Here is a 15,741-nt window from a genome sequence, read left to right as displayed (position 1 = left end):
TTGGAGCGAAAAATATTTTCTCTAACCGCACCTTGTTGGATATGCTGGTGATGAACGACTTGATGTCGATGCTGGTCGGACAGGAGAGCTGACAGGGTGCGTGGGCGCATTTCAAACAACGGGCTGACTCTCTCAGCGCGGCCCTTTCGCTCAGGGTAGTCGGCTTCACGTCATCCCAGTTGTTCAGGAGACCACAACCGGTGCCGCACTTGCCTCCAACGCAGCCAGTGTCCTGCGAAATCAACATTACTTTAACCAAGCCATTGAGATTTCATAATACGGTCATTTTTTGGACATGGATATGTCTTATGGCTGGGGTTCAATAAGAAAATACCGTAGAAAATGTGTGCGTGTGGCGCAATCTAGCGGTTGATAAATTATTATCTGATAAGGTATGAGAGATAAGAGATAAGATATTAATGACAAGAGATCAGGTACTCCCTTCAAAATCGAGAAAAACACCTGAAAATTTTTTTAAAAAAATTTCAAATTAAAATTACGGCGCTTCACTTTTTTTTCTCAAAATAATCCAATTAGTACAAATATGGAATTTGTATAGAATATTCTTAAGACATAGTACTACCGACAAACGTTGACAACCTAAACAATTATCGTACACCCTCTTTTCTTCTAGAAGGGGTGCAATTCTTCATGAAATTTTTTTTGGGGTTTAGGTATGAAAATTAGACCAAAGGTAGATCTAGAACTTATAGCCCCATACGATTTTTTTTTTAATGTATATAACCAATTGTTAAGCAAAAAGTATACACATATATCTAGTACACAAATTTGGTTTATCTACCTCCAGTAAGAAAAAAGCTTGAGTTGAAGGTAGAGAGTAATTATAAATTACAAACAAAAATAATGGTACAAAGACAAAAGAAAAAAACCAAAAAATGAACAAATTTCTGGCCTATACTCTTTTTGACATATTTAATCTTAAAATTGTATTTAAAATTTTCTCGTTTGTGCAATAAGCAATCTTGCTTAGAATGATATTTTAATACCCAGTTCTTTATTTTTTCAGAAGACTCTACCCGATCTATTTTATTGAGACAAATATGAACAACTCTATTTTGCAAGGAGATTATAGGTTTTAATGTGGTTTCAGAAGCGCCGCCCCAAATAATAATACTATATTGTAAAATAGCTTGATAAAGTGACATTATATACACAATTTTTATTATATCTGAGGAGAGAATTCAATTCAAATTATAAATAATAGTCCTAATCCATCTCATGTTACAGTCAAATTTCAAAAGTATTTAACCTTTGTAACTCTACTAATTTTAAAGTAATTTTCTACCAAGTACATTATTATAACCATTACGGACTGTTATTTCCCGAGATAAATATTGTGTGCAATTAAACACAGAAAATGCCATATATACTGTTTACCAACATATATAACATGTATAATTTTCTCAAAAAACATTTTTTTTATTAAGTAAAACCCCCAAAAAAATAGGGAAAATTACAACACTTTGACCGTAATCGATATTTAGCTAGCTGTGTGTGTGTGGTTTATACATATACCTACTAGTTAGTTATAATAATTATTAATTAAATAATTCCTGTAGACCTGCTGTGACCTCTACATTACCCACTATGCCCCGACCCCACTGTACTAGCTTCTTCTTTTTTTTTTATCTGTTTTTGAATTTTTAACAAAACATAATTTATCACAATTTTATGTGCGTCATAGCTCGTGTAGTTGACATTATATCAGACAAACGACGTGGATGCATTGATTTCCTTTAATTATTTATTTGTCGTTTGATTTCCATTATAATGAGCTGCGATAATAGTACAATATATCTATCACATGACGTTTTTCCTTTTTGTACTGTTCACTTTGTCTCTGTTGTTTGCCACTGCTGCCGTTCGTGGTCCAGTTTTTGGTTTTTTTTTCTTTTCTTTACCAAGTACTTAATTTATACATGGTGTCCATATTATGAAATATTTAACGTCGCTTTTTACAATCACACCGACAAGGTTTTAAATCTTGAATAAAAATCTTGTGCTACCCAAAAGACGTGGCCTTCGTTCGTCGTCTTGCTTGTTGATCCAATTCGGTCAAATCAATAACTGTCTATTGGTCGGGCGACATCCTAATAATTGGTGAGTCACTTAAGTCATCCACAGTCTGTTTGATTAGTATTTTAAGTCGACCCTAAACTTGGCAGAAATAAAAAATTCCAAACCATGTTTTTTTAGTTATAAGGTACTTTAAAGACACACCACCCTACATTGACTAAATTAATATTTTTGTACCTTTAAAGATACACTACCTCGTCGACTTATTGAGATATAAAAAAACAATAAAACAATTTTAAATAGTATTTTATGATTTACACGGAGTAAGTATTATTCGTTGAACTATGTAAATAAGTATGTCGGTTTGTATTGATTGAGAAAAATTGTTTTTTAGGAAATTTCTTAATAAGAAAATAAGTCAAAAGTGTACTTGCGTTTAAGAAATAGGTATTTTATTCACTGTAAGACAATAATAAATACCCGTTTAGAACAAAAAAATTAAAATTTATATAATTATTTAAAAAAAAATAATTCCACTATTAGGGCATTGTGTCTTTTAGGATACATGCGATTTTGTACTTAAAAATAACTTAATAAGTGATTGGACTTATTTTTAATATTAATCAACTATTTAGACGTGCATGATCAGATTCCAGCAACCGAATTAAATAAATTGTGGTGTTGAAAATCAGTCCAGAAAAATAAATATGATATAATAGCTGATAACATGGTTTTTTGAAACGAGATACAACTAGTATAATATGGCTCGAAAACAGTCCATAATATATCTTTCGTAATTCAATAATTATTTCAATTTTGTTAGGTTAAGGGTTAATTGCACAGGCCCGGGCCGGATGTGAATAATTTCCCAATGCTCAATACTATACAGTCTAAATTGATTCCTTTCCTGGCTTCCCGTTTATCTTTGCCATTGGCTCGTTAGATTGCCTACACCTTAACTACTTGAGGCGTCACCGTGTTTTCAACCTCTTCGTGCCCACCTCATGTCCGTGTAGCTCTTAAATTTTACCAAAATAAACTTGTTCGTATGTTTTTTGCAGAAAAAATACCAGCGATGGAGCCAAACTTCTTGATCGGTGCAAATCCAATGCCACTGTACAAAGCTTTCCCGGGCGAGTTTAAACCGGATGCCGGCATCAACGTGACCGGAAGCACTATTCGCGGAATCGAGGGAAGTTACACGATAGATCCGTTTCCGGTGGCACAGACGAAACGCAACCATTACGATAGCCGGCACGGGGCGAAAATAAAGTATCTCATCATGCATTACACGGTGATTAATTTCGCGTTGACGGTGCAGACGTTCACGGCTAACGCGGACACTCGTCGGGTCAGCGCGCATTTCGTCGTCGCCCAAAACGAAGCACACGTAGCAGCCGGTAAGTTACTGCAAGTCGTGCCCGAGGACATGAGGGCGTGGCACGCGGGCCTGAGCGCTTGGCAAGCCGACGAGGACTTGAACCCGGTGTCGTTGGCGGTTGAACATGTTAACCAGGGCTTTCGAGAAACGACGGGCGCCCAAAGACAATATTACCCCTACGACCAAAATCAAATTCGCAGCTCTGGCGTGCTGAGCAACAGCATTGTCAGACAGTACAATATTTTACCCCGGCACGTGCTGGGCCACGAAGACATCGCGCCGGGGCGCAAGTACGATCCGGGTCCATACTTTCCGTGGGCTGTGTTCTATCATAATTACAGCGTGGGCGCGTGGTTGGACCAAGAAGAAATGGACAAAGATGCGATTATCCGGAAATACCGTCCGCAGCGACCTTACCCTCTGCAGCCCGACCGCGACGTCTTACTGGACATGTTGACCTCTTATGGATATTCCCTGCGAGGAACCACTCCTTCCGGTGTCATCAGAGCTTTTAAAACGCATTTCTCCGCTAACCAACGCCCTGACATGTGTGACGACAACGTCAGAGAAGAAGACATGTTTTGGGCTTGGGCCTTGGAAGCAAAATATAGTAACATCACTCCTTCCAAGACAACGCCTAGCCCTCCCTCCCACATTCCTAATTTTGCCCAAAAAGCCCCACATAAAATGTGGTTTTTAATTTTAGCTATACAAGCTATTATACGAATTTCGAATTTGTAATTCAAGTGTAACTCGGTTTTAAAACGTGCAAGTTACTCTTCAGCCCTCTACAACGTTATCAAAATCTACCTTAGCACTCCCCCCCCCCTCCTATCCTGTTTTGCCCAAGTAGACCCTGTCCAATTTTAAGACATAGATGTATGTCCGTAAGGTGAAATTACTAATGATCGACTTAAATTTAAAATTTAAATCAAGCTGATTTTTGTAATTTATTATTATTAAGGTAAAAATGATTATTAAACTAATAATTTTAGTTGAAACAACGATTGTCCAAGGTATTTTATTTAAAATAAATTATGGTTGGTTTATTTTTATCATTTTAAATATTAATTTACATTTGTTTACATAGCTTAAATTGTGTTATTAAAACTAATTTATTCTTTGGCATGTAAAGATGAACAAATTGAAAATACACATCTTTGAATTATTAGACACAATATACTTGCATTGAAATAATACAATTTATTATTGAATTAAAATTGAATAATGTTACTAATAATTATTAATGTCCTGTATTTTAATTGGCAGTTAAACGAATAGATAATGGCAAAGTTCAATTAGAATGCTAGTTTGTTCAGTTTAAACTATAAATGTGGTCAAAACTATAGGTGTTATTATTGGAATTTAGATGAGCAATTATGGTTTTAAAAATTGATTTTAAAATAAAAAATATTCAAATAGGAAACGCTAGTATTATGCAAAAAAAATTCTACGACTCGATAAAAAACAAATGAATGGAAATAAACTTAAAAAGTCGCTACCAATCATTGGCAAATAACTTCCTCAATATTTTGTCTTTTTTAATTTAATTTCTATATTATATAAAGACTGCTAACATAACCAAAAACTATCTCTTATCAAGTTCTAAAAGTTCAACTAATAATTCTAAATTTTTTTTATTTTTACCTAACATGCGTGTGTTAGCTTTATAAATTATGTGCTAACCTAATTAAGTTATAAAATATTAATTGTCCTTTAATAGTTTTTTTTTTAAATATATGATTTTTGGATAATTTTAAAAACATGTTCAAAATTAAAAAATATCTTTTGGCCATTTTGGTGGTTGACCATTTTTTTTTTCTGGCCATTTTTGTAAATTATAAATATTTCCTTCTAGGAATTTTTGTATACTCAATTCTCATTCCTTATTCCGTGTCTCTCCTAGTCATCCCACATCCACCCCTGGTCAACACAATCCTATTCAACCACTTCCATTTGCCTATTGTTTTTCTTATCCTGTGCCAAACACTAACCACTTCCATTCATCATACCCAATGGCGCAACTAAAAGGGGGGGGGATGCTAAGGAAATCCAGGCCTTTTAAAAACTCTTAAAGCTCCCTCAGATTTAAAAAATTATAATCCTTACTTGTTAGCTTTGCCTGATTGGTTGCTGACATTTCTTTGGGGGGGGGGGGGGCCTGAACAAGTATAGGAGGATTTAAACTTCTCCAGATCTAAGGTTGACCTCCTGTACTTAGTTTTCAATTCAACACTGTGTATGTACTTACTTCGCAGAAAGTCGAGTTTCGCTTATAGTGTCGACGATCGAATTTTGTGCGAACCGTTGGCTTGACTTTGGCGCACACCGAACTTCCAGTATTTTTTACCTTTGGGTTCAACCGCAACAATTCCTGTATGGATGAAAAAAAAAATTAACATACAGCAGACCAACATTTTATCATAATTTTCCCGTGTGTAGCTTGCCAAACTAAGCCCAAGGCCCGAAGGTTTGACTTAGGACTTACAGCTTAGGAGATTGACCGAAGGAGATTTCAGACCTAGGTTTCCTGAATTCGGAAAAACACTTATTATTTTTAAAATGTCTTCAAAAGCTTACAATTACTTACGACTAAACTTTTACAGTCTACATTTTTTAAGATGAAAAAAAATAATGATTTAAATAGTAACTGGTAAAGTAATAGCAAGCATTAATTTCCAGCCGAAAATGTGCATCACCATTTTTTTTTAGCATTTATAATAAACAGAGTGATTCCTTAAGGATAAGGCACTCAAGTAGTACGTTTTGGCCGTATGGTCGACCAGTGTTTACAAACGGACCGCTCTTATCAGTGTTAAGAGGAGAAGGCATGATAACAGGAGGCCAGAGGTGTGATAACAGGAGTTGATAAGAGATCTGGAATAAAAACAAAAAGGATGCAAATATTCGGATAGTGGTTAGTATTGTAAAATAACATAAACTTAAGTGTCTCCAAATTGCAATTATCCTAAGTGAAAATGAATGTCTTAACTTTAATGCATAATCACCTTGAATATTAAGTCAATGTCTGAAAAAAATACTAAGTAGGTACATGTGGAAATTCTTGTGTTGATTTCACATTGAATATCTAATATAATACATTTTATCAAAGTAGAACAACTCGAATTAATTTAACGAAAAAAATGGAAATATATATATATAATTGTATATAGTTCTATTATCGCTAAAAATAATGAACTATGTATACTCTAAAAGGTCTCTTTGCTGTTCTCTTTATCGACCAAGCATTATAATACTCGTCTTTTAAAATGATTTCCTACTGCCATAGCTCTATCAATGCACGTGTACCAAATTAAAATAGATGGTACCTATCGAGTAGGTATAATATTATAATGTATACTGATAATATTTTTCAATTTTCTCCGACGTTGAATCAATTAGTATGTACTGTTAAGCCTATCTTAAATATTATCGCATTATTATCTAATGTACAGGTTTCGTTGAATAAACGAAATTGATTATTTCATTTCATAATATTATACACTATCATATTCCATTATTTATTCAAACGACGTTATAGCTAATTTATTTATATTAATCAAATGCCTTCAACAAAATAATCATAGTTTTAGCGGTTTTCGGATTTTACTTTACAAATAAAATAATATAAAAAGCAATATTGGCCAATCTAACCTAATGCCAAATTTTCATAAGTTAGTAAAAAAACAAACAAACTTGATACTTAGACATTAGATCGAAGTCACTTCCTTTAGGGAGGCTAAACAAATTAATAAGTTCCAAGTTAACCCTGAGATACCTTTACACTCTTCTTGTTAGCAAATACTAAAAATAAATATATTTTTATATTTTTTCCCCAACAAAATAAACAACTATTCAACTTGTAAATTTAAAATTGTTTAAGTGCCTATGATTATTTTCAACATAGGAAAAATGTTTAAGTTACAAAAAAAAAACCGTATAATATTTAAAATTAATTTTATAAACCATTTTTTATTTCACCTAAATTCATTCGAATTTTTGAAAAGTTCAAACACTGAGCTATTTAAATACAGATTGATATTAATAACAAACGTATCATATATTTTTTTAATAAACTTTAAGTACTTTTTTAATTTTCTGTAATTCCTCGATAAAGCAATTAAGTTTAAACATTAAGTGGAATTTTGCGTTTCATAAATAATTTCTTGTTAGGGTTTTGTTTACACTAAAAAATATTCCCTTGCAAAATATTTATCTAAAAAATTCTAATAAAATCCTATGCAATAAAATCAATGGGCAAATAGCAATATATAAGTTGTTATTAATTCTTTCTAATAATTACTCTTAAAAAATATTTTTAAGATATATTTATATATATATATATATATATATATATAATATATCAACGAGCAAAGCCCAATGCATAAGTTTGTTTAGATTAATTGATTGTGAGTACAATACACACAAAGAGTAATTACCATTTTTGATTATTAAATATAACAAGGACACTTTTTGAACATATTGTGTAGTTGTGTATTATATTATGTGAAAATTACATTTTTCTGGTAATGACCTTAACTCTATCGGATAAGCTCCATAGGTTGTCTGGTTATTTTATTATTATCAATAATTTATTTAAAAAACTCAAACTAAAATTGTTTGTTTACCTAATTTATTTACAATAAATTATTATTCAAGTCAAATACCGTAAGTAATATACCTATCAAATTATTATTAAAATAGTGGCCAAAGGTAGGCCAAAAGTATAGACTATGACTGATATTGAATAAGTCAACAATTATAAACTTCCCTAGAAATGGAAAATAAGTTTTAGAAGAACATTTTTCAATAGGATAATAAAAACATTTAATATTTTGTATTCTGTGCACATTTCAATTCATAAAAATAGAAAACAAAATATCTGTTAAAGTTAAAAAAAATGACTTAAATATTATTGAGTTGGATTTATACTTTCTGTTTTTAAACAAAATGGTTAGGTAAGTAATTTTTATGATAACGATATTTCAAATACATTTAATATTTATAATAATGTCACATTAATAAAAATATTATAAACAATTTGGAAATGTAACAAAATAAAAACGTATTTAATAGATACTAGACCCTTTTATCAATAAAATAACGGTTCAAAGCGAATTAAGTAGGTATGTATAAAAAAAATTACAAAACTCAAAAAGATTAAAGTCAACTAAAATCAGGGGGAAAATAGTGACTTGACCCCAACAAGGTTTTTTTTCTGAATTTTTCTGTGTATATTAAAATGTATATCTAATCATATAATAAGAAATAAGTATAAACAAGTGCGAAATGAGTTTAATTTCTGGATTTTTTTTTTTTCTACGGTTAGTGAAAATTTCAGTTTAACAGTTGATAACCGTTTTTGCGCCATCCTACCATCTACATAATATTTTTTGTTTTAATATTAATAATAATAATGATTTTTAAATAAGATAACCACCTCGATATCCGGCGTGTCTTTGGAATACAAATTGGTATTGCCATCGTTGTGTGCAGACATGTTGAAAGACTAATTCGGTTTCCTAAAAAAAAAACACAATTCCTCAGAAAACGATTGATTTTTTATTACAGTAGCAGCTATTGTGTGTATAGTACCTGCGCATGAACGTCCACAGACCAATTGCAATACTAAAACAATAACAACAAAAAAAAACTGTCTACTATTATTGTGTTATAATATATTATATATATTATCAATACACACACACAGACAATCGGTCGGTTTCGTTCAAATATTCGAATGATAATAATATTATTATTAGGTATAATCTTACCGGGAACGTCTGGCAGATGATGATGATGATAATAATAATAGATACTGCAGCGAGAGGCGAGCCACGACGCGCGTTGTTGATTGCCAATGACGTTTTACAAATTTAAAAGTGGAATTATATTATGTACTGTATATATTAATATGTAAGTGTATACGATGAGAAAATAACGTGTATGGCTGATTCAAAGACCTTTTTCAAGACTTGTGAGTTGTGTGTGCGCGGAGTGGGTAAGGAACGTGACGACCACGTGATCGCCGGCTGCTAATCTATATAGTTGGCGCTTGTTGTAGCACAGCACACTGTAGTAATAAGTATATAATAAGTAATAACAGCTATAATAATAATAATGTGTATGTACTACAGTACAGTACATTATACCGGATGATTATTCTAAGATGATTCTTTGTAGACAAGCATACCTGCTTGCATAACACGCTGTCCAACTCAATTTACACAGTGTTTGGTAAGAATACATTATCATAGGAATGCATTCGTGAATGCGTTGATTTTATTTCGGAATGTGAATGCAAATGAATGGAATTCAAAAAAAAGTACCAGACAAATATCCGTTTAGAAATGAGAATAATATTTTCTTTTATCATGGTCTTGGCCAAAATTTGAGTGGTATCATTGTAGAGGTTAGTCAGTGGTCACCTGTGAAGCTTGGCAATTTCTTATATTCAAATGAATGCATTCACATTTATAAGAAGAAAAAAAATGAAAAGCATTCTCTCAAGTGTGTTTCGAATAAAACAATCTTTTTAAAATATTTACTCTTGTGTGGAGAAATAGTAACAGCTGTAGGTAACCTTTAAAAATATATTTGGTAATGATGCTCCTTTATATGAAAATAGGTAAACGGTAAATAAAAAGTTATTAACTCCTAATTAAATTAGTATATTATGCCATCTAATCGTAATGAATAAGAAATATGGAACAAATGTAAAATGTTTTTATAAATATACAATATAAATTGGTAAATCAGTTAACTATAATTATTATTAGCCATTTAAGTGTTTATTTTGTTTTAACAACAAAATCATTTCAAACATGCATCACTAAGACGATGACGTTTAGTCACTGATATATAGGTCCAGCTGTACTGTAATTTATTAGTTATTTATAATAATTACTTTTCTTGTATAACAGCCTTCGGAGAATATTTTCAATGGGAGTGATAACACAAGAAATAAGAGCTGATAAGAACTGATAAGACTTGATAAGACCTGATAACAACTTAACATAATGTACCGCCGTAACATTTTTATTGAGTTTCAAAAATGTCTGTTATTATAATTTCTGATAACCTTCGACCTCTCCGATTCCAGTATAATATTGTTCCGTACCTGCATATATTTGTTTGTAATCTTTAAAAAAAAATGCTGTATAGTGAAATGGTCTCATTTTAATTAAATTTAGTACATAGCAGAGTGGCGCAGTGGAAGCGTGCTGGGCCCATAACCCAGAGGTCCGTGGATCGAAACCACGCTCTGCTAAGGAATTTTTTGTCATTTTTATATATATTTTTCAAATTTGAGCCGAACAGGTCAATTAAGTCAAGAATCAAAAGACGTTCATAATGTACAAGGTGATTCGTTGAAGACTAGTCAATCGTTGTGTCTTTAAAAATAGCATAATTCTTTTCACAATATGTACATTTTTTTATAACTTAAACAGCTTTTGAAATTTATGGTAGGTTTTTTCAGTATTGCATATTATTTCAAATTATTGTATCAGCAGTTGGTTATGTATAAATATTTTATTCTATTAATTACCGAATACGAGTATGATATGTTATAAATTATAATATTGGCTAATATGATTATAAAAAAAAAAAAAAGTTGCCATGACCTCTGAGTTGTCTTAACATACAAGAATAAGGACCCTGGTACTTTCTCATATCGAATATTTTATCTCTAATTTCTCACCTCTAACCTCCCCCCTTTTTCACTTCACTTCTCCCTTCAGGATTTTAATTTCCTCTACAACCTTCAACTTCGCATATTTAGCAATATATATAATTTGTATAAATATGTAGGTTGCTATTTAAATTTCAAAAGCTGTTTAAGTTATAAAAAAAGGTCATGTTATAAAAAAAATTGTACGCTATTTTTAAAGACACGACGATTTACTAGTCCTCAATAAATCACCTTGAATATTATCAACGTATTTTGATTCTTAATTTATTTGTATAAACGAGATAAATGTATGATTCACCTATACTGACCTGTTCGGTTCAAATTTGATTATGAAAATTATAAAAATTACAAAAAATTCTTTAGCAGAGCGTGGTTTCGATCCACGGACCTCTGGGTTATGGGCCCAGCACGCTTCCACTGCGCCACTCTGCTATGTATAAAATTTTGTTAAAATGAGACCATTTCACTATAAAGCATTTTTTTTTAAAGATTTCATACAAATATTTGTGGAGACGGAAAAATATATCGGGATGGGAGAGGCCGAAGGTTATCAGAAATTATAAGAACAGAAATTGGTGCTAACTTTTAACAAAAAAAAATGTCTATGATCTATAGATGGAATGGTAATAAATATCATCAAGGTAAAAATGTGTTGAACAAATGTTCTGTATTTTTTAAATTTAATCTGAGATCCCTATAATGTTATAGCTCAGCAGATGCGGACAGAGCTGAAGCTCCTCCTTTACTTAATTTGTATCATGTATGCATTAAAAGTGTATTTTTTAACGGTTTATTAGTGGTTACTTGTGGGGCATGGACAGCGATTATCATTTATCTATAAACTTGACTTATCTATGAACTTGATTTACACTCTACTGGTATAAACTGTACTGATTTAAACTGCACTAGGTTATACAATATACAGATCCGCTTCTAAGCGTTTGAAATTCATTAAATCACTTTGTATAGTTTCAAAAACATTAATGATAGTGTTAGATAAAAAAAAAACAAAAAAATTACTGAACTAATAGGTATGCAAAAACGACGGTTTTGAGAAAAAGCCAAATCAAAGTTATCAATATTTTTATTGTATAAATAAATATGTATGTAAAAAATCTTTAAAAAATAAATTAAAATAGTAAATCCCTTAATAAAATAATTATTTAGTTGATTTTTCCAAATTATTTCTCTATAATATCCGAGCACTTTATGTGTAATTTGCTTCCAAGTAACAAAAAGTATTCTTAAATAAACCAATAAACACTTTAAAAAATCAACGAAAGAAACAAATTAAATATAAACGTATACAATACAACATAACAAATCGGTTTATTCTTAAACGAGGGTATTGTTCAAACTTAATATATGTAAATTGTCTTCAAAGTGTTTTCAAACTAACTTCAACCGGATGCTGGCATACAAAATAGATCAAACACATCAGATATTCAAATGTATTATAATTTGAAAAAAATAACATCAAATTGAACCAAAAAACGATAAAACATTTTACCGCACACTTTTTTTAAGTATTTTTTTGACATTTTTTATTATGTTTTATTTGCAGTATATTTACAGTCTATATACGAAAAAAGCATTAAACAAATGATTGGATAACTAATGTTATTTAACATGAAAACATGATAGGAGGAGTCCAACGACCCCACTTGAGTTTTAAATTTTAAAACATTATTAAAAAATAAATTTACTTTTATGGTTTTTTCCTTGTACCCTTCGTTTTAGTTAGGTAAAATACCTAACTAAGAAGATAATACGGATGTGCCCTGTCTTCCTTTATTAATAATAATTAACATTTTAAATAAAGAATAATTTGCTGAAACGACAATCAACGACTAATCGATAACCAGTTTTGAGGAATAATAGTTTTTGAATTATTAACATTCAAAGTGCAAGTCTCGCTTATAGAATATAAAACATTACTGATTAGGTACAGTTTACCCCATCTCCAGCCTATATTATGTTTAAACGTCAATGAAATACTTGAATAGTATTTAATCTTATCTAGTTATCGAGCAGTCATTATTTGTATTGTATTATTCTGGTTTCAATAGGAAAATCAAGTATGTATGAACTATGATTCCATTTGATTTTTAAAAGTTTGAATATCTTATTTTGAAATAATATTTTTCAGAATAAAAAGACTTTTTTTGATAAGAAATCTTTCATACATCAAGTGTGGCAAGTTTTACTGAAATTATGAAAATAACAGAGTTAGAATTTATCAACAACGGTGATTTATCATTTGGGTGAAAAAAAAGTTTAAAAAAAAATTCATTACAGATAGTGTCACCATATTATTTATTCAATTCAATAGTAAAAATTATGTTTTTTGAACAGATATCATTTAAAAATTAATATTGGCATTAGATATGATTAGTAATTAGTAAATAAAGTTTTTTATTAGGTATATATTTTTTGATTGTGAAATTATTTAATTAAAGTTTTTATATTTTTTTATAAAATATATTAGCTATAGCGTTTGAAAATTGTTGATAAATAAATAAGTCGTAATTTTAAGTAGACAAATATTATGAGTTCAATAGAGATTTACACTTGATGTTCATTGATTTTAAGCAAGCACACGACTGCATTAACAGAGATCAACTCTGGACGATACTTAAAAACTTTGGAATCGCCTTAAAACTTGTGAGATTAATCAATAGCTGTACCAATGAAAATACGATGTGCCAAGTGCGTTATTTAGGAGAAACGTCCAAAAGTTTTGAAATAAAAACAGGGCTCAGACAGGGAGATGCACTGTCTCCAGTGCTGTTTAACTTGGCATTGGAACATGTGGTAAGAGATATGAAAGATAACAGGTCCATGGAACTAGCTGGGAACAGGACCTTACTGGCATATGCGGACGATATTGTTATCTTAGGAGAATCCCAAGACCAGATAATCTCAAGTACACTAAAGATAATAGAAGTTAGCCAAAGAATAGGACTGAAAATTAATGAAGATAAAACAAAGTTATATATTGAACATTTTAAAATTACCCTTTAAAACTACCACTTAAGCAAATATTTTCCAATATTAATCATATTTTTGACTCGTTTAATATATATATATATATAACATTTTACGAATAAGTGCAGTAGAAAAAAATTACTGTCACATGATTTTTTGATAACCTTAACCCTGTATGTAAGTTACCACAGTATTTCAGTTTCCTATTAAGTTAATAGGAATTACCAAAAAAAATGTGTTTATCGTTCAATGCGCTGTAACATAAAGTAAAGTAAAATGTGTACACAAAGATAAATCACGAAATTGTAATAAGTGTTTTCAGGCAAAACAGACACGAACAGAACGAGTGCGTCTTACTTTGTTAAATCTATCGCCCTGTATACATTTGTATAATATATACACAATAAAACAGATCTGGCATTTATCGCCAGCCTCTATTATTATGAACGACGACGAATGGCTGTGTTAACCTCTCCTATCCCACTTGTATAATATACTTACTTAGTCCAATGTGCGTTTCCCAGAACCGTCGAGTTCAACGAGTTTACAATACCCATCTTCTTTAATAGACAATAGTGTTCATCATCATGGTCGTCGGTGAATTGATTAGGTATACCGATATAACGGTTTAGCATAATAATAATAATAATAATAATAATAACAATTAGAGACCGGATCTGAGATGGGCTGTAAGTCCTTAAAAAAACACACACACACAAGTTAAAATGACTCAAAAACTATTTTTTATAAAAGGAAAAATATCTACAAAAAAAAAAAAAATAGCACTTGAAAATTGCCATAAGCAATATTTAAAAAAAATTGTCTATAAAACTACATACAAGTACATATATAGGAAACTCCTTTTCAACACAAAACCTCAATAACAGATAACAAAAATAGCAAACCCAATGCTGCCAACAAAAAAAAAAAGACCGGCCTTTTCAAATCCGGCGTTCTTTTTGAGACACCCTTTATATGATGACAGAAAAACGTTTTTTAAACTATTTTAGGTACTGAAAAGCTATGTGTTTTTTTCCAATTATGTCACTATGCTATGTATTAAATTTTGTTAAAATGATACCATTTCACTATACAGCATTTTTTTTAAAGATTTCAAATCAATATTTGTAAGGGCAGAACAATATATTGGAATGGGAGAGGTCGAAGGTTATCAGAAATTGGTGCTAACTTTAAATAAAAAAAACATTCGATGATGTATAGATGGAATGGTAATAAATATCATCAAGGTAAAAATGTGTTGAACAAATGTTCTGTATTTTTGAAATTAAATCTGGCATCCCTATATTATAGCCTAGCAGGTGTCGATAGGGCTGAAGCTCCTCCTTTACTTAAATTGTATCATGTACGCATTAAAAGTGTATTTTTAATTTTTATGTTTATATTTTGGTCGTAGTACCATAGTAGTAGAAAATAAGCTAATTTTATTTGGTACACACTTCTTGGGTTTAACTGCAGTGTTTGGAAATAATGCGTTCATAGAATTTCATTCCTTTTTAGAGAAATGCAATCATGAATGCATTACATTTATTCTTAAGGAAAGCGAAGTGTGAATGCAAATGAATGGAATTCCTGGAGGAATTAAAAACAAATTATTTTCCCTTTAAAAATGAGAACTATTTTT

General features: G+C 30.9%; 2 protein-coding genes and 2 non-coding genes across 7 annotated transcripts in view; 2 read left to right on the top strand and 2 right to left on the bottom strand.

The window, feature by feature from the left end:
* The window catches only part of LOC126836944 (dihydropyrimidine dehydrogenase [NADP(+)]), a 38,631-nt gene extending 29,250 nt beyond the window's left edge, over positions 1 to 9,381 (bottom strand). Inside the window, exons 1-5 of one of the 4 annotated variants that reach the window (XM_050570666.1) lie at positions 9,193 to 9,381; positions 8,988 to 9,046; positions 8,859 to 8,940; positions 5,670 to 5,792; positions 32 to 232 (exon numbers count right to left, since the gene is read on the bottom strand). In XM_050570666.1, the coding sequence (XP_050426623.1) occupies positions 32 to 232; positions 5,670 to 5,792; positions 8,859 to 8,918 (384 nt within the window). In that variant the 5' untranslated portion in view covers positions 8,919 to 8,940; positions 8,988 to 9,046; positions 9,193 to 9,381. Of the gene's footprint in view, positions 1 to 31; positions 233 to 5,669; positions 5,793 to 8,858; positions 8,941 to 8,987; positions 9,147 to 9,192 lie in introns of those variants that run through there. The other 3 variants (XM_050570664.1, XM_050570665.1, XM_050570667.1) reach the window with 3 other exon arrangements.
* Positions 1,826 to 4,467, top strand: LOC126836947 (N-acetylmuramoyl-L-alanine amidase AmiD-like). Its single transcript, XM_050570669.1, has 2 exons — positions 1,826 to 2,121; positions 3,099 to 4,467. Exon 2 carries the CDS (start codon positions 3,113 to 3,115, stop codon positions 4,157 to 4,159), a length of 1,047 nt encoding a protein of 348 aa, XP_050426626.1. The 5' UTR covers positions 1,826 to 2,121; positions 3,099 to 3,112; the 3' UTR covers positions 4,160 to 4,467.
* Positions 9,382 to 10,616: 1,235 nt separating the features above from the next.
* Positions 10,617 to 10,688, top strand: Trnam-cau (transfer RNA methionine (anticodon CAU)). The gene has a single exon. It is a non-coding gene; the product is annotated as a tRNA-Met (tRNA).
* Positions 10,689 to 11,471: 783 nt separating this feature from the next.
* On the bottom strand, positions 11,472 to 11,543 carry Trnam-cau (transfer RNA methionine (anticodon CAU)). The gene has a single exon. It is a non-coding gene; the product is annotated as a tRNA-Met (tRNA).
* Positions 11,544 to 15,741: the final 4,198 nt, after the last annotated feature.

Source organism: Adelges cooleyi, unplaced genomic scaffold, assembly GCF_023614345.1.
Source record: "Adelges cooleyi isolate 19-005CV unplaced genomic scaffold, UGA_ACOO_1.1 ACOO_flye_CR_arks_rails_tigmint_CR_PRNA_247, whole genome shotgun sequence".
Lineage (NCBI taxonomy): Eukaryota > Metazoa > Arthropoda > Insecta > Hemiptera > Adelgidae > Adelges > Adelges cooleyi.
Note: the sequence above shows the minus strand (reverse complement) of the source record. Positions and strands in the feature narration are given on the sequence as shown.

Bases quoted from the DNA above. Each gene is read 5' to 3' on its own strand.
- LOC126836947 (XM_050570669.1), top strand. From the start codon at position 3,113: ATGGAGCCAAACTTCTTGATCGGTGCAAATCCAATGCCACTGTACAAA.